Source organism: Battus philenor, unplaced genomic scaffold (assembly GCF_028537555.1).
Source record: "Battus philenor isolate CCGP_79_NKW_IND1 unplaced genomic scaffold, ilBatPhil1.0.hap1 SCAF_4, whole genome shotgun sequence".
NCBI lineage: Eukaryota > Metazoa > Arthropoda > Insecta > Lepidoptera > Papilionidae > Battus > Battus philenor.
In genome coordinates, this window is record NW_027181704.1 from 903,868 (window position 1) to 928,075 (window position 24,208).

The 24,208-nt window shown below is 33.1% G+C and overlaps 1 protein-coding gene across 2 annotated transcripts; it reads left to right on the top strand.

Annotated features, from left to right (window-relative positions):
* Positions 1 to 6,644: 6,644 nt before the first annotated feature.
* up (Troponin T, skeletal muscle) lies at positions 6,645 to 24,054 on the top strand. 2 transcript variants are annotated; one of them, XM_068772076.1, is made up of 14 exons: positions 6,645 to 6,751; positions 12,062 to 12,103; positions 12,723 to 12,764; positions 13,468 to 13,485; positions 14,158 to 14,175; positions 16,178 to 16,205; positions 16,843 to 16,968; positions 17,049 to 17,264; positions 18,550 to 18,768; positions 19,124 to 19,216; positions 19,711 to 19,791; positions 21,708 to 21,786; positions 22,170 to 22,393; positions 23,852 to 24,054. In XM_068772076.1, the coding sequence occupies exons 2-13, from the start codon at positions 12,081 to 12,083 to the stop codon at positions 22,391 to 22,393; spliced, it is 1,167 nt and encodes a 388-aa protein (XP_068628177.1). In that variant the 5' UTR covers positions 6,645 to 6,751; positions 12,062 to 12,080; the 3' UTR covers positions 23,852 to 24,054. The 2 variants fall into 2 exon arrangements, with proteins under 2 accessions (XP_068628177.1, XP_068628178.1); XM_068772077.1 differs by lacking the exon at positions 14,158 to 14,175.
* The last annotated feature ends 154 nt before the right edge of the window (positions 24,055 to 24,208 follow it).

A 24,208-nucleotide genomic window follows, 5' to 3' on the forward strand; every position in this document is an offset into this window, starting at 1 on the left:
ATATGACATTACTGTTTTTTATCTCTTTAAATTTACTGTCACAATTTTCGTTTTGAAAATAAATTATTCAACATAATCTCGTCAAAATTTGAATAAAAACTATAAGTACTTTCCTGAATGAAAGTTGCACCTTTAAATACAAAAGTAAACTTTGATTATCTTATTATTCAAATTATTTTGATACTTTACTTGCAAAAAAAATATTAGTACTTGAATTAGCTTTTGGATTAATGTTGTTCTCATATTTTTTAGATTTTAAAATTACTGAATGTGTTATGTTTTAAAATAATAAGTTTATCGTTAATGATTTTTTTTAACATTTCTTAAAGAATGCAACTTTTAGCTGTTCTGTTAGATTATATTTTAATAAATAAAATTACTTAGATTATAAATAGACAATTTTACATTGCTTCAAAAATATTTTGAATTATTGCTAATGGCATTCACAGAAAATGGATTCTTCATTAAACTCCACCGCCGCGTTTCATAAATAGCAATTTATAAAAGTTATTAATAAATATCGCTCTCATCAATAAAAACTATAACGCGGTGTTCATTTTCTCAAAGAGAATAAAACAGTACTCTTCGTTAAATATAACAAGTAGCACATTATAAACACAATGTTCTCTTTGATATTTTCTGTCCAGAAGTTATTCGGTGTCTAATTTTAGACCTCGATGTTTCGTGGTTCAAATTTCATGTCATGGTCATTGACTTTTAGAAGATTTAAAAATTATTTTAGGTTATTCCTAAAAACTTATTAATTATATTAATTTAAAAACATATCTAATATTTATGTAACATATTATGTATAACATCTGTTATATATTTGTTAATCTGTAGTTTACCGGACTCTTAGATTTTTATTTTAATTATCAAAATAGATACTAATTTTAATTCTCAAAATTGATATTATACTTTTAAAAGACATAAATTAAAAATTAAATAATGAAATTTTTTATCCATCTTTTTAATACTTTTAAATTACATGTGCCAAATTGCCATTTTTTTATTCAATTATGGGAAAATTTAGTCTTTCCTCGATGGATTTCCCATAACTAGATACGTATAGAATACGGTCAATGATAGACCGCCTAGAAAAATAAACAAAACACAGCTGCCAAGATATTTCAATTAAACAGCGCGATGTACTGTCCGAAATATCTCTCTACAAAAGCTAATGTAATACAAGAATGCATATGATTATTATATACAAGTGATAAGTGTAAAAACTTGATAAAAGTGACTGTAATTTGTTTGCAAAACTTTAAAGCGTTAAATAAGTGTATTTATTTTTATATTTCTAATCACACATAACATTATCACTCTGAAATATTTATTTTCTATACCTAATAGATTCAGGCGTTACTTTGCGGAAGTCCATCCTAAGTAAGAAAAGGACTAATATGTAGCAACTTCCGCTATATAGCAGTAGTCGTGCAATAAAGTGCACCCCCCGCCAGCTTGCTAATAAATGCGCAAGCGGCAAACAATGCGAATCACACAACTACCACCGTTAAAACACTCAACGCGTGTGCTAACTACTACAACGTGCAGACTCGTTGTTTGGCACTAACCGGTGTAACATTACTCCTGAGGATGCCCCGTGAAGGGGTGAAGCGCATTTATCAGCGGGCTGGCGGGCGGTGCACTTTATTACACGACTACTGCTACATAGCGGAAGTAGCTATGTATCAGTCCCTTTCTTATTAATTTTTTTCTATTAAAATGCGTCAGGCCAATATCTTCTGGCAGTCTACATGGAGAGATCATCATCTTCAGCGTATCAATCCATAAACTTCCACGGCAAGGCAACATTGTTTTAATTTGTTTTCAATGCATAGGCCTCCGCCAAATCCACGCCATCGCCACGATGACCAGTCTTGCGCTGCCGACATGCAGCGTTTTCCTGTCTTCGCAGCATCTTAACTGTCATCGGTCCACCTAGTGGTGGACTTATCACCGCGTTTTCCGGCTCGTGGCAGCCACTCGAGAACCTTTCGGTCACAACTGTGGATCTCTTTATTTCTGATTCTGTCTCGTAGCGAAGCTTGGAGCATAGCTCTCTCCATTGCTTTCTTGGTGACCTTGAGCCTTACAAAGTCATCACCGTCAACACACACTGGTCAAAGACTTCAGGGATTATGGTATTTTGGACTAAAAGATGTAAACAATGATTCAATTTAATATGCATTAATCCAAATTTTGAAAACTTTTTTTATTTTATAAATCATTACCTAATTTATTTCTTCTGAACCCTTGAAATTTTTAGTAGGATGTACCACACATTAATTGACAATGAATTAGATATACATTTATCATTTTAAAGCTAGATCCACAGAAGCTTAGTGAACCAAGTTTTCCAGGGTATTCTAATCCAGGGTGGTGTGAATTGTTCAAGATCCATAGGTTTTTTTTACTGCCACCTCCTATTACGGATGGACAGGGTTTTTTTTATTATAATTTTTTCACATATTTTTTAATTCTATACTCAATTTTACATTTATAATTTTTATTACTTTATTGTTTAGTTTTCATACATCTGTTTAACAATTTATTTATTAATAATTTCTAATTATTTTTAAACTATCTATCGAATTTTATTTACATTTCTAATATCACAGATTTTAACACACTTGTTTATTATTTTCATTATTCTGATTATTTTAGGTTCATATGTTGTTTATAATTTCGATGGACGGATCAAATGTAAGCCCTAATGGAGTCTGCATTCCAATATTTATAATCTGTGCGAAATATTTCGGTGAGAAAAAATATGGCGGGAAACTGAAAATGACACTTAAGAATTTTATATTCCATAAAATTGCTTAGTTCTAATAATTGTAATATATGTTATTTATATCGATTGCGAGTCCAAGAATAGAGTCGCGTGATCGGTTCATTATGAATGTTGATTTAGGACATATTAAACTCGGCCTGACTGCAATAGCCATGACCCCACAACGTAATACTGTGGTATTCAAGCAATCTAATCTGCAATATACAGGTTTATAGGTTACACATAACCTAACCTTTAATGATTTTTGCTAATAAATAAGCTATATATCCCCCTTTTTACATATTTTGTACCTATATGTACATCTTTTAATCAGTTAATGAATTCTCAACAATAATACTATGTTGCAATAGGGCCACGCCACGTAATATGTCGACGTAACATATAATAGACATATACAGACGTAACACAAGTATATATATATATATATATATATATATATATATGTATATGTTAATAATAATAATGCAAAAGAGAAAAACTAAACCTGTAGTATTCCGGTGACAACGAAAGTGAGATGATGAATGAAAGGATTAGGAAAAAATTAAAAAATTTTTAAAAAAAGATGAGAACGCAAATAATACGACGAATTAAAAATAGTCCCTGTGTACCCAAGACAATAAAAGTAAGATAGGTCCCCAGAAACAGGATGCATTATAAAAAACATATTTTTTTTTCGTTCACGACATAGAGATATATATATAATTAATTGGTGTATATACTTTATTGAACAGCACTTATATTAAAAAAAATACAAATAAATTAAACACAAATTTAGATAAATAAAAATATAAATTGTTTCTTTGCAATCAGCTGCAGGACGTTCATTGCCGTAAAAAGGACTATCGTGTAAATTTCTAAAAGGACAAATAAGAAGCGGCCTGCTTCCTGTATCTAAAATGTATTGTATGTCCACGAAAAAATTACCTGCATTTTTCTTTTAATGTGTAATGCCTCACCTTAGCCTTTCTCAAAATCTTACGCCCCCTATGTAGTGGCAACATTATGTCATTGTCAGTCGCGCAACGAAAAGGGGAATTGCACAGAAATATAATTCTTTATTTACATCGGTATTATTGCATAAACATTACGTCATCGTCAGCGGCGCAACGAAAAGGGGAATTGCACAGAAATATAATTCTTTATTTACATCGGTATTATTGCAGAAACATTACGTCATCGTCAGCAGCGCATCGAAAAGGGGATTACCACACATATAAAATGGTTCACATACGCCGATATAAATACGGACGAAGCTAGAACATACACACATCATATAGTTCACGGACCCCTCCGTTCCGTGAACTCGTTTCCGATGAAGCTGTAAAAGCCGCAAGGGTAACAGCACAAACTTCACACGAGACAATAGAACCATACACATTACTCTCTCGACTTCGCGTTGTTAATATACCGGACCTTGGAAGAATTTCACAAACATATATATATTTTATATTAAAGAAGGGTTGAATTGTCCCGGTTCACAATCAAATCGACCCCGTGTAGCTCCAACGTTGGATAACACTAGTATACACAAGGCGGTTCAGTCCATGGACGTCCACTACAAGGCATAAGATTCCAAAAGACCTTCCAAAAGATATTTTTGGAGGATATTCCATAATCGCAGTGTGATATTATGCTATGTAGGGGGCGCTGCTGTCCATCCTCTGGAAACTTATTTGTGAGCAGTGGCAATCCTATATAATTAATGCACAAAGTGTGAATTAATAATATCGTACCCCGAGAATCGAACTCGCAAATTTCGATCGTAAGTCTTAGTCCTCAACCACTGGACTACCATAATTCGTATACAATATAAGTGCCAGAAGGAAAAACATTTTTTTTTACATGAGACTTGACTTCATAGAGTTGGCAAATCATAATTTGGACAAAACTCTTTTACCTGTGATCATATCGGTATTGTTTACAAAGCTTCTATAAGTGAATTATGATAGAAAGTTTGTGTTCTAAAGGTCACTACGAAGTCATAGAAGACTTTATAGAAGAGAGCATATCTGGAGCCTCCGCTCGTCTTGAGGTTTTTTCTTCAACTTTTCAGCTGATAGACGTCTACTTCAAAGTATACGTCGGTCATTTTGCTTTTTCTGCGGAACTCCTCATTTCAGATTGGATTGCTCATTGCTCTCTGGATGATCTCGAGCCTTCTTATAAAGCCAGTCGTAAGCTACCACGTCTCGGATTCGTATATCATTACTGGCATCACATTGGTCAAGGACGTACGTCTTCAGACATTTCTGTATTTTGGACGAGAGATTATTTTGGAGCTTCCCGAACGCTGTCACTCCGAATTACATTCGAATATTTTTTTCAATATTAATTAAATATGTAATTTTATATTACTATGTCATCCGATAGACGCCCACCGCATGGCATAAGTTTAAGCTATTTATTCGTAATATATAATTAGGTCGGAACTTTGTAGTTCCGGACGGCGTCGATAGATGGCGCTAGTAGTTTGCTCGTGTAAACTTATAAAAGGGGCACAGCGCCGTAAAATCGACATTAACAAAGAAGATTCGGTAACGACATGACATATATATTACTGCAGATCCCTAATATTGTAATGGGACCACAACTACTACGATTTTGCCGTTATTTTAACTATATAATTGATCGAACTAAAAAATATACAAAACCGCTGAAGTTCTTTCGCTTGTTCCTTCACGTTTGAGGCATTTATCCGAACAGGTGGTAGACTCTATTAAAAGTTAATAAAAGATGTATTCCATTCGAAATCGAATAAAGAATTTTTGTTTTTGAATTTTAAAATAAGAATCTTTCAAACTATGTGTGCGCACGGCGTTTTTGCTGGTGATATTACTGAATTTAACGACTCTTCTCAATGTGACGGATAGATACGCTATAATATTTAAAAATCCTTGACATGGTATCTTATTTTAATTTGTAGAGTATATTACTTACAATTTGTTTATCATATCGTTTGTTTACTTTCTTATTTACACTTCGATTCAATCTTAACAATTACTGAAACACCTGGACCTGGATTCCAGATAGTGGGAAAATTCACGTTTTGGAAACGTTTCAATCCTTCCTTCTCCAATTTTATCTAAGATTTTTTAAAATTTGTATTTTAACATTAATTATTTTTTATTTTAATGTAAAGTTATAAGTCAATTCTGACTTATAGCTTTCTATACTGAACTAATTCCATTTTAATAACAAAAACTGGCAATAAACAGATTTTAATATAAACTTATCATATAGGATTCATGTAGGGAGGTTCCGTCGATTTGAAAATTTGTACACCTGCCGACATGAAGACAGACTGTTTTACCGTAAAATGGCGTCGCCAAAGATGCTATTAATATCTCTATGCTAACTTATAATGCAGGAAGTTCATTAAGCAAAATCTTTTAAAAGGACCTTGAATAAATCAATTGCTTTTAGTAACTATTTAGAATAGTGTAAATGTAACTACAAAGAACCGTCAGATTTTGTTATGGGCTTTTAGAGTAGAGGGCGTTTGGTTAGCTTTATATTGAAAGATGCCTTAAAGTTAAATCTGATTTTTTTTTGTAACAAATTGATTTCTTCTGGCATTCTTCTCTTGATGTACATGTATAATATGGACGATTATATGAATAACTGATATGTGTTTATTTTCACGAGTGCACGTCCGCGGAGGTAGATTCTCGCGGCGGTAACATGGCACGCTGCTCAAGAATCGAGGCGCGCCGGGCGCAAGGTGTCGGTTCCTCTAGAAACCGGAGCTGGCGGGCGACGAGATCAAAAATGACCGCGGCCAAAAATAGTTGCGGGCGAGAGGGAGAGAGGGCGGGAGCAGAGGCGCGGAGGCGCTGGGCCTCCTCCGGCGCGTCGTCAGAGCCGCCCCGGTCGCCGCGGACTCCACATTCCAACGTCGCTGTGCTGCCGGTGCGAACAAGTGACCGAGTGACCGTCTTCTACCCGTGCGACGTAAGTGCCGCGAAGTGCCTGTGACTTGTACAGTGTGTAGGGGCCCTTAGTGCGTTCGGAAACCGACGCTAACGGTAATGTTGCGCTAAATGGAAAACAGTTTAAAAATAAAACGCGTGTAGTGTTGCCAAATTGGGGGTCGGGCGGCGGAGAGCCGAAATAGACGGCCGCCATGTATAGCCGGGATTACGTTACCGAGCCGACCGTAATCGGCCAATATGTCACTCGGACTATTCACGTCCCGAATTTTCACAAAAATCCACTACACACTGTACATTTGGTCATTATTTTTTTTTTTGCTCACACAATTTCAAAAACACGAAATGTTCGGAAACTAACTTTAATGTTTAATAATGTGTTTAAAACATGTCCTCAAATGAACTAAAACAAAAGAAACGAAAAATCCAGATTTTAAATACATATAATATTTCAAAGTATCAATTTTATTTATTCCAAAATTAATATGACATTTTGTCATTTTGTAATTATTAAAACAAATTGGAGAGGTGCCAAAATTTCAGACTTGATGTAATCGGAAACTGACGTTTAATGTTCAAATAATAAATCGTATTAAAATATGTTCTATAATATTATGAAGCAAAAAAGTACTAAAATAATTTGGAACTATCGATTCTCTTTATTCCAAAATTAATGTGATATTTTAATCTGTAATGTCAAGTTGGATTTCACATTTAATTATTTGATTTTTTTTGACTCGACATTGGTAGATAAACTGCTATTTTAGCGATGCCCAAATGTCATTTTTTTTTAAAAAAAAGTTGAAGTTAACTTAAAAAAATTGGAAACATGCCAATACTGAAATCAATATCTAAATAAAATAAATCGATTTGCTAGCTTCGTCGATGTAATTCATTTACTGTCATTATATATATTTAATAAATAATTTAAACTATTCATATAAATAAATAAAAAATGTAGTTTAGGCATTTATTACAGATAGAATATTTACTTAACCCAACTAACTTGTATCTTAGTAATCAAAACTGCATTACTATTTTATATCTGGTGGAATTTCAGGCAAGTCTTAATAACTAAACTGTTTTCCTTTTTAAGAGTTCTTATTTAATTACCTAAATGTTTAATTTTTTAATCTATGGTATATAATTATCGCTAACTTTAATTGCCACGACTAAAACTACTTGCGTTATAAAAATGTAAATAACGAATGTCCAAATGTTATATTTTAATCCATATTTATTTGTCTCTGTTGACAGCGACGGAAATTGTAGTATCCACTTACTTCCGACAATCCACGAAATCTGATACATTAAAACATGCGACTTACAAACTTCACTTTAAAACGTTGGCGTCCATTTTGCTTATATTTGTAGATAGTATCTATTAGTCAAAAAATATGGCATATTGTACCGTACACTAAAATAAATATTAACTTGTGTACTAAATTATTTGCTAAAAAATATTAACCTAATAAATAGCTAGTAAATAACTCTATTCTAATAAAACTATGTAGGACGCGATGGCAAATCAAATTGCAACTGAAAAAGAAAACTAATATACTTTGTGTACATTATTATTAATCGATAAAATTAGGAAATAATGAGGAGGATTAATTGATTTATTTGATGTTATTGTACAATTTCCTATTGAAAAAAGGATAGATAAAAAAGGATCGTGAATACGATGTAATCGTCAAATTTCTATTTAAAATATTTCAAATAATTTATGACATACTTAAAAAAATCTAAAAATGAATTCCGCAACCAGGACAGGCATGCGCTCGCGATACGTACCAATTTTATACTTCGCTTGAACAAGTGCCAGCAGCCAGCGGCCGTCGGAAAGACAAAACCGCTAAAAATAAACCGGATTTCGTAAACAACACTCGTTTCGCACCTTCCTAGCGACCGCTCCATTTTTTTTCAGTTTGGCATTTTCCCGCGCTCGCGCGTTCGTTAGGTAATACAGATTACACTGACAGCTTTAATTCCCTAAATAAAAATTTTTAATTCATTTTGGCACTACATTTGCTGTTACAAAATGTATTGTCGTTTTCAAACAATGTTTTTAAGGTTAAGAACCATGTACTTGTTATAGGTTATTACACAATTGAAAAATATTTGAACGACAAACATTCTTGAAGACTACCGGCTCCGCTTCTATCTTCACACGAGGAATAATACATCTTATAAAGAAAAATAATTAATTTTCAAGGCAAAAACAGTGTTCAGTTTCTTGACATTTGCGTGATTGAGTAAAAGAATTTGAAAAAATAACGACATTTCATAAGCGCCTGAAAACTGTGTCTAGTTAGTACTTGAAACATATTTTTAAACCTTAACTCAGATTTTTTAACACTGATTAAAATTGATATTTACAATTTGATAGGGCCTGTGCCATCTTAAATATCTTTTGAGTAACCATAGACATATAGCATTCACATAGGATGGGTGTAAAATAATAAACTTTTTTATATATACAATCAAAAACGGTAGAATTTCCAATATCGAATACAATTCAGCGCAATTAAGCACATTTTAATAAAATTAAAGGAATTACAGTCAAGTAAACATTTATTGAGTAAACTAACAAGAATTAACCAATATTTGACGCATTTATTTTCGTAAGGGGTTCTAGCCTTAATGTCTTATATACGCTCATGGCATTTACCAAGCACCAAGGCTCCTTTGAGAAACAGTTTCCCGATTGAGTCAATCAGTTTTTTATATAATATTTATTCGAAGCATGGTTGTCAAAAATAAAACAAATTAAAAATAAATAAAATAGTACGTTAACGATCTGTAATAGTTCTGTTAAAAGTTCCGATATTGAATACACGAATTTTATCTTTATGAGTTACCAAGGAAATAGAGACATTTAGTCTAGATAGTCCATGGTTTGTAACTTTGCGCAAGAGACGAAGAGAACTACTGAATTGGATGTCAGGTGTTTAGCGATCTGATTACAAAATCCCTGATATAGCTAAATATAACTACATTTATTACTATTGTCTGATTATTAATTTAGAGTACTTTATTTATGAGTTAATTTTTTGTATAAAAAAACGATGTAACTAAGCATTTTATAGTTATCTGTGGTTATAGAAATGTACATCAATAGTCATTCCAAATATTACAAACGAATATATTTATTGACATAATCGAGATATATTTGTTATGTAGTAGTCGCGTTCAGAAACGAGTATATTAATGTATTCCTTATTATATAATCTGTATTTTTAATATCGACCATGAAATATTTAACACTTTGAATATTTGTTTATTATTACAAGCCACCGTTTAGCGTCTCATAGCTAACCACAGATAATAAATTTTAAATAATCACGTGTCACGTCTTTAAAATAAAAGGTTGTTTTTAATTAATTTTAAGTAAATTAATTTTACGCACTCTGTATTACAATTTGCAGTACTGTGAAAACGAAATTGAGATTTTTTTATTTTTTTTCGCGTCCACAAAATAAACTTTAATGAATTTAAAAATATAATAAGACTTTTTGTGAAACAAAGTATATGTTTCAATAATACAATATCTAACATAAATAAAACGTGTTTAAAAATTTGTATTAACATCAGTTTTTTCAATAAATTATTCAAGATTATCCTCTCCGCCCTATCACTAGATTACGACTTGACGTTGATTTACGGGAAACATGTATATTGTTTTTTAATAGAACGCACGTTCGGAATTATGAAAAGATTTTGCGAAGTGTAAAATATTAACAAATAATTTATTAGGCTTACTTCACCTCATCAAATAGAAAATACGTATATATTTTTAAAGTGGAATTAAACGAACACTCAAATATGTAATGTTTAATATTTTTATAATTAACACTTGTATTCAGTACATATATATTATTGACTCCACTAGGTGAAAATATGACAGTTAAGTTCGCGGATAGGCGCTGGATAAAGTCAGCCTGGTCATCGTGGCGATTTGTGGAGGAAGTTAGAAGAAGGATATTTATCAGCTGACACGATGATGATGATATAAATAAGATATCACTAAAACAAAAATGGCGCATCTGACGCCTGAGTTTTTGAATTTCGAATTCAATAACCGAAAAAGGCAGCCGTTGTATGAAATTTATTTCATAATTAGTATACGAACCATAAAGCTATGAGGAAATCAGAATATAACAAAATAAAATAGGATATAAAACTACAATAATGACACCAACGCTAAAAGAGTCCTAACAGTTATTGACTAAATGCCTTGTAAAAGGAACTTGCTAAAATAAATGTCAAATGACAACTTCAAATGCATATCAATTGAAACAAAACGATTAATATAGTAAATCTCGTTAAACAATCATATTAATGATATAAAGTTGTTCTATTGATACATAAAAAACTGCTAAATTTCATTTAAAAAAGCAACTATTGAATTTCCGGCTGACTCTTCACCTGATCAGCGTTCCAAGCCAGTGGTAGCTTATTACTTATAATGTTGAAATTGTCGACGATTCAATAGCGCATGTGCCTATTAAAATAAAAAAAAATTGAATTTCGAATTTTTTGCACCCGATGTGAATATCTGTCACTATCATTTAGATGCTGTTTTATATTTAAATAATTAAAAACTTGTATATGCAATCAAAACTTTGACAAGATTAATAGAAGCTTTATATTAATAGGTTAAATTAAATTTCTAAGTTACTAGCTGTCCCAATAAAATTTTGCACTGACAGAATGTCATTATCATTGAACTAACAGATTGCAGTAGAAAAAATTAATTAATAAATCATATTTCAGAATGATGATATAAAATATAGAATGAATAAGTAGATTTACAAAATTTAATCAATAAATTCTGAGTAATGCTTTAAGCGACAGGTAAAATTTGCAAAATGTGAGCTGTCAAACTTTCGAAGTTCGAAGCGAACTGTCAAACGCGTAAATTACATGGCGAACTGTCAAATGAGCAAAAATTTTATATAGCCATTATATTCTCTCCAATTTTTTATTAGTCTGTGCAATTATCTGTTTTTTTTCTTCTTAAGAACCCACTTAAAAATATTCTAAAATTCCAGCGTAATTTAGAGAAACAGTAATAAATTAATTTTACTCTATATCTATATATATCTATCTATATCAGTAATAAATGAAATTAAAATACTATGTAGTTATTTTGTTAGTCTCTACAACGACTAATTACTTCCTACAAACAACAGTTTAAATGTAATTAAAATAAACAATAGCACATAACACCGCACAAGCGTGCCAATTCTAAAATAAACCGTACTTAAAATGTAATACATTTAGTTGGCGTCGAAAACAAATGAATTAACATAAAACTTTCATTCCACAGAATCAAATAAACTACCACCATGTCTGACGAGGAAGAATATTCGTAAGTAATCTATTTATTAATCTAGTGAATAGATAATAAATCAACTTTTGAATAGCCAAAGAGAAAAACTTATTTGTACAAGTATTGGATATTTGAAAAAAATATTTTCAAAATTTTTCATATTCTTTTCAACTTACAATCATATATGTAGATGACGAGAAGGATGATGGAGGTTGATAGAGACTAGAATCAATTATAGTTTTCCTATAATGATATCACTATAAGTTGCGAGGATACCGAACGTGCCATAATTTTAAAAAAAGATCACATCAGACCCAGATCTGTTTTTTTTCTATATCATGACTTTTCTCAAGTTTAATTATGATTTATTAAATCATTATAGGTGGCCAATTGTTTACTTCATGATATGAATGCAAAAAGGCTAATTAGATGAAAATAAAAAACAAATTTAACTCCGTTAACGACATATGTTGACCTAAAATAAAACCAAATGTTCCTTATGTCTTCATATAAGAAACGTTTTCGATAGAAAAATTTTTGGAGGTACTTTTCAAGATGAGAGATATAGTACATTTTTATATTGGACAACCTTTATTTTAAGAATAATTTCAAAATGAGGTATTAGAAGTGAAATTCAATGTGATGTCTTTGTTAACAGTGGCTCCGAAGAGGAGGAAGTAGAAGAAGAAGTTCCGGAGACGTGAGTATAAAAACCCTAATCCTTCTATCTCCTCTATCTAGACATGAAAGTACTTACTCTTTAGATCTTTGTTTGGTTTTGATTACTCTAGCTTATCTGGGCCTGGTATCTCTGCCTCGGCTAGTCTGTCATCTATTTAGATTCTATTAGTACACGAGAATCCCCGGAGTGATTGCCTGGTCGCAAGTTGGCCGGGCCGCTTCCCTCCCACAGCGTTCCTCTCGAAACTGTTGCACGCCCTCACCGATTCCTCTTCTCTCTTTTGTTGCAGGAAGTAAGTGACGTGCCCTTTTGGTTGATCCAGCACTAGCATTCACTTCGCTCGTTAGGCTAAGTCTAGATGCCGTACCTAACGCTTTTAGTGCTTAAGTCGCCGCTTCCGTTGCTACCTGATGCACAACATTACACAACAAATGCACAACGAATGCACCATCTACGGTAGGAGCTCGCTGTCTATATGTGCTTCTCCCGGGCACCCGTGAAACCTCGTGACTGGTAACAGGTGGTTCCTGAAGGACCATAGACTAACACCATAGAACGCGCTTTTCAATTACTATCTTTCCATGTTTATATCTCTCGTTTGCCTTAACAGATAAATGCTTATTGTAATGTGACATTTATTTTTTTGATAAGAATGTAATTTTTAATCTGTATTTTTTTTTCTTTTCACTTTTCCCGCCGCTGCTGATATGTCAACATGAAGACCCGCTCCTAAACCAGAGTAAGTTAATTTAATATTATTATTATAGCGTAAGAGGCTTCGCTTTTAGTCGATTGGAGTTAATATTACACGATAAAGGTTATGTCTGGCGGAATAATCTAACGCGCTCGATCAGAGCCGCCATTTTGGACGATTCAAAATTTTTGACAAATCTATTGCTTGTAACGATCTTATCAAGATGCGTATGCGCATAATAATCGCTCTCGCTGCTTTTTACTTTTCTATCTATGAATTTTATGATACGAGTACGTAGCTAATTACCTATATTCGACATTATCAAGTAAATTTACAAAACAAAAATTTATACATTTGGAATATAGGATGAATGAACAAGGCCTTTGACTTAAAAAAAAACAAATGTCATTAAAATAAAATAGTTTTGATCAATTAAGGTTATATAAGCATTATCGTTGAAATAAAATGATTTTTTGTGTCACTAGAAAAATGGGCTGTATAAAAATAAAATAAGTAATAAATAAGCGATATAACCTGCAAAAAAATTAGTTTTATTCCAACGAATATTGTACGCGTAAATGTAAGAGGTCTAGTCGTATATATAGTCGTGTTAATAAAAAGGTATGTGACTAAATGTTGCCATTCTTCCAATGTCGATTGTAGATAGATAGCTGCCTGGTACGAAGGTAGAGGCTGACTGTTATTTTCTGTTTCTAGGAGTAGACCATCGATCGCGTAAGTTTCACCGCTATCCGTGGTGTCACTAACTATTAAACAAAACAATTAACTAAACAAGGCCCGGGCGTGGACGCTCCCGAGATCATCTGATCCGTGCGGAGCTATTGCTCCAAATCTATTTCTGGCGTTTGGCTAGCGATCTATTCTCGTATTCGCACTGCGCCTGCGCCTTAAATATGTCGGACCGCGGGAGTCCCGTTTGATATCTCCCGCCATTTTGCGTCAATAATCGCATGATAGGTACAGCATGATGTCAAAGCATGAACGTCCTAAACGGTTTTTCAACAGGAACTTTGTTTTTTTTTCTAAATGTAATAATACAGATAATTTATGTCAAAATCGATATTTTTTTAAATTAGGAAGGATTACAATTAAAAATATAAAATTACATATACTACAACTATGCACCCTTTTATTAAAATTTTTCAAAATGGCGGTTAATTTTTTAAATTTGGAAATGTATTTAAAATTTAACTCTTAATAAAAATTTGTTGCGAACTGTCAATTTATATTTAGATTAATTAAATAATCTTTTTTTTTTAAATACTCGCCGAAAATATAGCTTTAAAGAATAGAATTTCTTTGTATTAACACTTAAATGCATATAGGAGCAAATTATCATCACCTAGTTTTGACTAATTTAATTCAAATATCATGATTTTTTATTTATTTTTGTCGACATTTTTTTAATAAAATTTAATCGAAATTAAATGAATTGGTTACAATTATTAAGGTTAAGACTGTAATTAAAATTTATTTTAATTTTATATAGTGGTATTGTAACCACATGATTGGGGGCAACAGATTAAAAAACAAAATTTCGTGAAATTATTTGATTGAAAAATAATGTTTGCAATAAATTATTTGTTTTATTGGCTGATATATAGAACTATATTTAAATAAAATATCAGTGATATTTCCTCTGTTGGCAATATTATTTTTTAATTCTTGCTTTGAGCACAGAGTATATATATTTTATCTGTCAACGATTACGTCAATGTAGTCAAAGTGCATAATTTTTTTATTCTTACAACATTATAATAATTTTTATTACTATATCCATGTAGAATGTAGTTCATATTTCAAAATATGTCCTTCTCAACGTTTCAGCCTGAAGACATATAAATCCTACACGATCGTTGACACCCCCTTTGGGAATATTAACGGTCGTGTGGTTTTATGGTATACAGCTGCTGTCTATACTCTGGAAACTTTTTAATTCGCAGTGGCAATCCTGTATAAATAACGCATAGCGTGAGTTATATAACATTGGATCTCGGGTATCGAACCAGTGATCTTCGATCGATAGTCTGAGTCAATACCACTGGGCTACCACTACTTGTTGTCCTTGGAACTGTCTGATTTAAATACTTAACACTAGAGGTAACCTCGTAGAACTCAATCCAGTCATATATATATATATATATACGTAATGAAAACACATCGATTCAAGATTCACAAGGAAATTACAATTAAAAAGATATGTTATATATACGAATAGGTAGTGTAAATTAAAAAAAAGTTCTTGTTGAAAAACCGATTATATATTAATCAATTATTATCTATAAACCGTATCCTATTCGTTAATTTACCGGTTTTATTTTTATTTTTTTGTTGTACCAACGCGACCGCGACGCTTAGAGTGCAAACGCTTTGGATACATGTCTAATATTTACCGATATTTTAGTGATGTTACGTTATATAATTTATTTTATGTGTAAAATAATCAGTTCGCTGCTATAACAGATGTTAAGTGTTAACAGTGTTCATGTCATCGTATTAAACGTTACAATTGTAAAGCTATTTATTTTTAACGTTAAATATATACGAGACAAACGTTATATATAGCTTAGCGATCTATATTTAATTACATTAATAACAATTGCAACCGGTGATGCTATATGTATTGTTGCCGAAAAAAAAAATATTATCGAACCTCCTAACATTAACATATTTATTATGAACCTTTGTGAGATTATAAAGAATTTTCTATTTTCAGGGGTGAGGGAGATCCAGAATTCATCAAGGTGAATATTTATTATTATAAATGTCTATACACGGTGTCCCATAAATCAACGTCAAAATGTTTGTTCATACTACGCTTTGAATAAATCACAATCTTCTGCGACTACTTTTAAACCTATACAAGCTTTCTGCAAAGACTTCTTTAGTATGTCGTAGGTACACCTAATGGGCATCATCACCACGTTCACCGTCTCCTTGTCACTCAAGATCCTTTCGGGTCCACCAGTCATTGGTTACACTAACAATGTGCCTTCCTCGCTGCCACTGAACAGTATTGGTACAGTTCTCGAATTACGATCACAAGCCAGCAGAAGTGTGAAGCGTGGGTAGTAGGTGGATGAATATAATCAAGGTTACCGGATGATACGGGTTGTACAAGACCGTCCATTATGATCATTGGACAAGATCAATGCCTTGCAGTGAACGTATATCAGCTTACATGAATGAATGAAAGAAAAACCCTGGAAATTGGCAACGGATTCAGGATAATCAGTGATTTATGGGACAACCTTTGCTTCCTGTTCAAATTCTCAAATTAAGTGCACATATATTTTCAATCAGAAAATGTAGCGTTTATTATTTAACAGTCAGAAACATCTGTCTATGATGGTTGGTAATTATTTTTTAATTTTTTAATAGCGTCAAGATCAGAAACGGTCGGACTTGGACGAGCAGCTGAAGGAGTACATCAACGAATGGCGCAAACAGCGGGCCAAGGAGGAGGACGAGCTGAAGCGCCTCAAAGAGAAGCAGGCTAAGCGCAAGGTAAACCAAAGTTGATCTTGAGGTCCTCAATCAACACTTCGGTCAGAACGTACAAGTTATTAATTAATAAAACACTTTAGGTTTCTCGCGCCGAAGAAGAGAAGCGCCTCGCTCAGAAGAAGAAGGAGGAAGAAGAGAGGCGTGTGCGCGAAATTGAGGAGAAGAAGCAGCGCGACATCGAGGAGAAGAGGCAGCGGCTCGAGGAGGCCGAGAAGAAGCGCCAGGCTATGCTCCAGGCTATGAAGGAGTCCAGCAAGACCGGCCCCAACTTCACCATTCAAAAGAAGAGCGATAACGTAAGTAAATCTATATATCTCTCTCTCTTCCTGTAGTGATGTTCATTTGAAAAAAACCTAGATGCTATTTACGATCCATTAGTTTTAAATCTTGAATCTATGTTATATCGAATAATCGATGCGAAAAAACTATGTTTTGTGCGTCGAATAAAATATTAATAACTAGTCGAAATTGTGATAAATTAAAAAAAGGAAAAATATAGTGAATTTTAAATATATAAAAAAAATTATCTATACAGACATTGAAATTTTTAACACCGATTACGCAGTCAAATATAATCAAAGTAATTATTGTTTTATCTTGTTATTATAATTGATTTTTAAAATTGAATTTGTATTAAATTGACGTAAATTATGACACAGATTATGTAAAGCAAAAAAATTGTTTTTTCAATGTTAATATTACTTCCGCACATGCAGTGGTAGTCATGCAATGAAATGCACCGCCCGCCAGCCCGCTGATAAATGCGTATGCGGCAAACAATGCGAATCACACAACCGCCACCGCCAAAACACTCAACACGTGCTTCACCCCTCCACGGGGCATCCTCAGGAGCTATGCCAAACACAGAGACTCTGTGCGGTGCATTTCATTGCACGCCTACCACTGCATGTGCGGAAGTGGCTAAATATTGGTCCTTTCCTTACTTAAGATGGACTTCCGCGAGGTAACGCCTGATTCCATTAAATGTTTATATTACCTCTTTATTCAAAAACAACGCTTCCACTGAAAAAAGATAGCTGAGGAGTGGAATAGACGCTTGATTACATCTACAAAAAAATTGATTAGTTTAATTAAAAAAAACACCAATATCAATTTCAATAGAACTAATTTAACAAATCGAATAGTAAATATCGATATTTATTTTCGGTGCATCGATTAGTTTATTTTTTGTTTTAACACATGATTTTCTTCATAAATTTTTCTCTGCACCGTCCACACGGTCTTGTAGATAATTATAACACAAAGTCATAAATAGAAGTGTGTGTATTGATCAAAATTAGCCTATATTTATCCCAATTCTTAAGACTATGAAAACAATTTTCAACCAATAAAGACCGTCAGCCAATCAAAAGGCGAGAATTATTGTAGAGCGCTCTCATTGGTCCGACGTAGATATAGAGCGCTCTGGCGTGGGATTCCCCTGTTAGATGCGCCGATGACAATGACGTCATGTAGTTCCTACAGGTTAATTAGAAAATACATTCGGCATAATTTCTTCGTTATAGTTTGAATAGTGTAGATTTCTTGTCTATAAATAAATAAATAAAATCAATGTTCCAGTTCGGTCTTACCAGCGCTCAACTGGAACGCAACAAGACCAAGGAGCAGTTGGAGGAGGAGAAGAAGATCTCACTGTCCATTCGCATCAAGCCTCTGAACATCGAGGGCCTGTCCGTCGACAAGCTCAGACAGAAAGCCACCGAGCTCTGGGAGTGCATAGTCAAGCTGGAGACCGAGAAATACGATCTTGAAGAAAGGCAAAAGAGACAGGACTACGACGTAAGTGATCTTACAATTAAATTGATTTATGTTGTAATGCAGTGATGACCAACACGAGGCCCGCTAAACATTTTTATACGGCCCCCCAGGAAAATTAAAATTTAATTTATTTTATCGATTTTCTCTCATCGATATATTGTTATGAAATTAATTATTTTTATTTTCAATTATTTTTGTTTTTTAGTTCTCATCTCATTTATTTATATTTTGCATTAAAATTTGTTTATTTTCTTATTCTAATATTTATAAAAATAATGTTTTATAAATTGATAAAAATTAAATTGAGCCGCTGATTAAAAAGGTTGCTAACCCATGTTTTAAAGGATTCGATTGTAAAATAATGTTTTGTTGACAGTTAAAAGAGCTGAAGGAAAGACAAAAGCAGCAGTTGAGGCACAAGGCCTTGAAGAAGGGTCTTGACCCTGAAGCCCTCACTGGCAAACACCCGGTAAGTTCAAAATAAGATAAAGATAAACCTTTAACTTATTTACAACTGAATATATCTTAAAATATCTTATAAAAGTATAATTATTAAAATTATTTTTAATGAATTTAAAAAATCAAAGTGTGTGATTATCTATTTTTAATCGAATATTTAGAAGTAAAGAAAGATTATATGTATGTATGAATATATATATGTAAAACTCTTACGCCCCCTATGTAACATTAGAATGTAGAATTTTTATACTAAACCGAAAGATTGAAACACATATAGAATCCACTATCAAATTGCACCCTTTAACAATCAAACTGCTCCCCTCTACGGCGTGGGCCCCACTTTTGGGATACACGACAATGTAAAATAATATTTATTTAATGGTTAAATTTATCCCTAACAAACCTATAAATTAAGTTTTACTTGTATTATACATAGCCGAGGATTATTTTAAAAAGCACAGCCAATATGGTGGACGAGTGTTAAACTTTTGCGTTTTATTTCAGCCCAAAATCCAGGTTGCATCAAAATACGAACGGCGTGTCGACACACGGTCCTATGACGACAAAAAGAAACTGTTCGAAGGTGTAAGTATATATTACCTGGTATAAAACATTACAAAATAATTGGACATATGTTAATGTAACATATGATACAATATAGGCACATAGACCGCAAAAAAACTGTTTCGAGTCTCAAAAATGACATATTTTAAATTACTTTTTTAGTAAAATAATAATAAAATATGTTATCAGCAAGTATTTATTCTTATAGTGAAAGTATTCTATAATCTATTTTTATCAGAAGATTATTTTTTATCTGTTATAAGTTTTGAATGTCAAGAAACGAGCGCGATGACGTAATGACAGCGGGCATTTGACGGTGTCTTTTGTGGCGGGAAACCGACTCCACTATTATACTATTATAAAATACTGTTAGGATATATACGACCCACTGACCAATATTATTTGGACAATATGTTCCAATTACTATGGAATTATCAATAAATAATATGATAACATATTTAAATATATGTTTTTCTAATGAAATTGAATTAGTAATAAATAGTTTGTGCTAGTAATATAATATAAATAAATCGAATTGTAATGGCTAACAAATGATTTAACATTACAACCTTAAAATTTACGACCAATGTTAAACCAGTCGATATTTAAAAACACGAAAAAAATGTAAACATATATATATATATAATGTCTTATTATATTTGTGGAGTCACAGTAATTATTTCTGAAATGAAAGAAACTACACTGAAAGCATTCAACTTGTACTAATTACTTTTAACATTCAATCTCGTGATTAAAAAGTATAGGTTAGGAAAAAGTATAAAATTTCTTTCGCACAAGTCATTGACACATTGACACTTTGACATTGACAGTTAAGAAGTTATGGAATTATAGATAATTCAAATATATTAATTATTATGGGAAGTATATTTTCATTATATTTCCCCTCCGGGAGAGGATAAATCGTTATAAAATTTTCCTCATATATGTACATATTTAATTTAGTTATATAAGACTTGTCCGTATTATGAAACACGTTTGACATCCGCTGCGTTCACTGTTAGGTTAGTTGAAAACAGATGATATATGGAAATATTTAAACACAGGGTTACAGTACCATTGTCGCTGAGGTATTGGATAAAGTTTGGAAGGAGAAGATGGATCAGTGGATGAACCGAAATAAAAGTAAGATGATGACGGCGAACCCACCAGCATGAACTCCGCATGGTTTTCATGTCACGTGTCTTGACACCTGCGCCCTCATGTCTTGTGAAATCACAGCGGTGCCATATTAACGTTCAAACATCTCTATTCTTTCATTTTTAATCTTTGAATGTACAAATTACTTCCATTGACAACTTTTAGATAAATTCAAATTTATATTCCGATGGTTTTCGATTAAAATTGATTTCCTTAATGGAAATAATTTTTCAAAGCTAAAAAAAAACTCTCGAATTAAATTTTAAAACTAATAAGAGAAAGGTCTAGTTTATTTTGTGGAACTTTAAATATGCGTACATTTAGTATAGAGCAGTGGTAGCCCCGCGATAGAAGAGACTTGCGATAATAAGTCGCGTTCAATTCCCGGCATATAATCTTATATTTCATACACTTTATACATTAATTATATAGGATTGCCTCTGCTCACAGACAAGAGTCCAGAGCTAGAGCAGTAGCGTCCTCTGTGTATCTTAATATCACTATGAGATGTGAGGTATATCCTTCCATAATTATCTGTGGGGGAGACTACGATACTCATTATTAAAAAAAAGATGAAAGTAAAGGCGTCTTCAATTTATGTCGTGACCAAGGAATATAGGGTTTTATTTCTATATTTATATGATTAGGTTTATAATTGTCGATTTCACCAGAGAAGGTATCGTTAGTCCGGCATCGCTGTGAACATTCCGTCCCTTATCCCATCTGCCGAACGGCCGTCAAAGCATTTGTAATGACCCTTGTGTTAACCATTCTCCTAGGACCTAGAGAAACTGAACAAGGACTTCCTTGAGAAGATCTGGCTCGAAAGGGCAGAGCAGTTCGGCGGCAGGCAAAAGAGTAAGTCATCACGGAGCCGTTACAGCTCATTCTTCCACTGTACATACATCAACGAATCCCTTTTTCATTGTATTATAATTAGAATAGCTTTTTGATATATTCCCACATTCTTTGCTCAAATGTTTTCTGATTAAATATATATATTTTTTAATTTAAACATTTTAAATATTGCATTGTCAAAACGCAAGATTTAATTTTGAAATACTGTAAGAATTTGTAAATATATTGCTGTTAAAATATGCGACGACACGGCGTGAATAGTCCTTCCACTAGTTGAATCGACGAAATAGTTATTGTCACGCTGGTTGCTGGCAGCGCCTTCTAGTGGGCGTCCATCGGCTGATGTGATGATGATAAATAATGACGCATATCTCGTGATACAGCGAGACTGCCTAAGTGGTTCGGCGAGAGGCCCGGCAAGAAGAAGGGCGAGCCCGAGTCCCCCGAAGGCGAGGAGGACGTGAAGGCCGAGCCCGAGGATGAGGAACCTCAGTACGAACCCGAACCCGAGGAGGAGGAAGAAGAGGTCGTTGAAGAAGAGGAAGTCGAGGAAGTAGAGGAGGAGGAGGAAGAAGAGGAGGAAGAGGAAGAAGAAGAGGAGGAATAAGTGAGTTATATCTCAATTATTGATATTTCATTTATGATTACATATATCAATAGATTAACTTTTAAGGTTATATTTTATAAGATTGTCTTTATAAGATAAAGCAATAGTAATGAGAATTATATTCCAGGTAAATAAAAACCTTATACAATGCCTTGAAAAACAGCTACCTTCAAACCTTTAACACTAGACTACAAAGTGTGTAAATAATTAGTGGTTTATTTGTTACATTCTCTTCTTTTCTATAATGGGAACATTTATTTTTACCCCTAACTTTGTTTTAAAAAAGATGTTTAAACTTACTTTAAAATTTTAACAGAGTAGATAAACATTGTAAACTTAAGTAAAAGTGATCAATTTTGCAACACAAAAATGTTGACAACACCGTAATTGTGTTTGTCACAATGACAATGTCGTGCTTTTGACTCTAGAATTTATTATCTGTTGAATATATAAAATCCCAAAGCTTTTCTTCGAGAATCATATATATTAAATATTATCTAGTAAATTCCGGATCAATCCGATATTTTAAAAACTGAAAAATATTCATTTAATTCTCCACTTTGGATCATTTACGGTGATAATTTTAAGAATATCAAAAAAACTTCATTATATAGCTTGGTGGCTTACGAACCCGTTTTTAATCTACAACAAACTTTGACGGATTTTTGTATATGGTAACTTTGTCGTCTTAAATACAGTAGTAGAGGAAATTAATTTTTGAACTGATATTATCATCTATAACATCAATCAAAATGCACTACACTGTGGTTTAATATTTAATTAGTTATATTGCATTATAGTTTTGTTATTTCATGAATATTTATTATAAAAGCGTAAAAAGGTGTTACTAGCCTTATGGATTCGACAGAAATACATGCCAATCTTATACTTGTTTATAATGCTAAAGTTTTTCATCGATTTTTTTTATATTTTTACGTCGCAATTTTAATTACCTCAAAAATTTTCTCTAAGACATTATCAAAAATTGATTTCAAATGACAATCATATCTGTAAACAGTTCTTCTATTTGTGTAAGGGACGCTCGACTCATTTTCCCGCCAAAAGTGACACGCCCCGCCATTTTAAATCGTTCTGTCAAGAAATTTGATGGCATTTTTTAATAACGGGTGTTGCCATCACGATTAAAGCTTATTTTTAAGATTTAATGGAATTAGGCGTTACCTCGCGAAAGTCCATCCTGAGCAAGAAACGGACCAATATTTAGCCACTTCCGCACATGCAGTGGTAGTCATGCAATAAAATGCACCGCCCGCCAGCCCGCTGATAAATGCGTTTGCAAATAATGCGAATCACACAACCGCCACCGCCAAATTACTCAACACGTGTTTCACCCCTCCACGGGGCATCTTCAGGAGTTATGTTACACCGATTAGTGTCAAACACAGAGTCAGAGCTTATTTTTAAGATGTTTGTTTTATGTATCGTGTGTTGTTTCAGAGCGTGAGCACCGCACTGTGGCCGCCCGGGCCGCCGGACGGAGGCGCCGTTTTGTATCCAATCCATTAACTTATCGCTACTGTAAATTATTTTTATTATTTATACTGTTGAGTCATTCGTTACGTGAGCGAGACGTCCACGCGAGCCACGCGTCGCGAACAACTGTGACGTTGCAATAAACTAATTTATTTCATAAAAGTAAACCTCTTTTATTTTAATACTACCCTCACATTCCATTTTTAAACTCTCTTAGTTACAACGTGTCTTATATAAAGTGTCATAGTCAACCAGAGAACTGAGAGGGCTGTGCTTGGCGCTGCAAAAATGAAGCTAGCTTTAAGATTTAACTGTCTGAAT

Bases quoted from the DNA above. Each gene is read 5' to 3' on its own strand.
- up (XM_068772076.1), top strand. From the start codon at position 12,081: ATGTCTGACGAGGAAGAATATTC. The intron at 17,265-18,549 runs GTAAGTAAATCT...TCAATGTTCCAG, and splicing joins TTCAAAAGAAGAGCGATAAC to TTCGGTCTTACCAGCGCTCA. The intron at 21,787-22,169 runs GTAAGTCATCAC...CTCGTGATACAG, and splicing joins GTTCGGCGGCAGGCAAAAGA to CGAGACTGCCTAAGTGGTTC.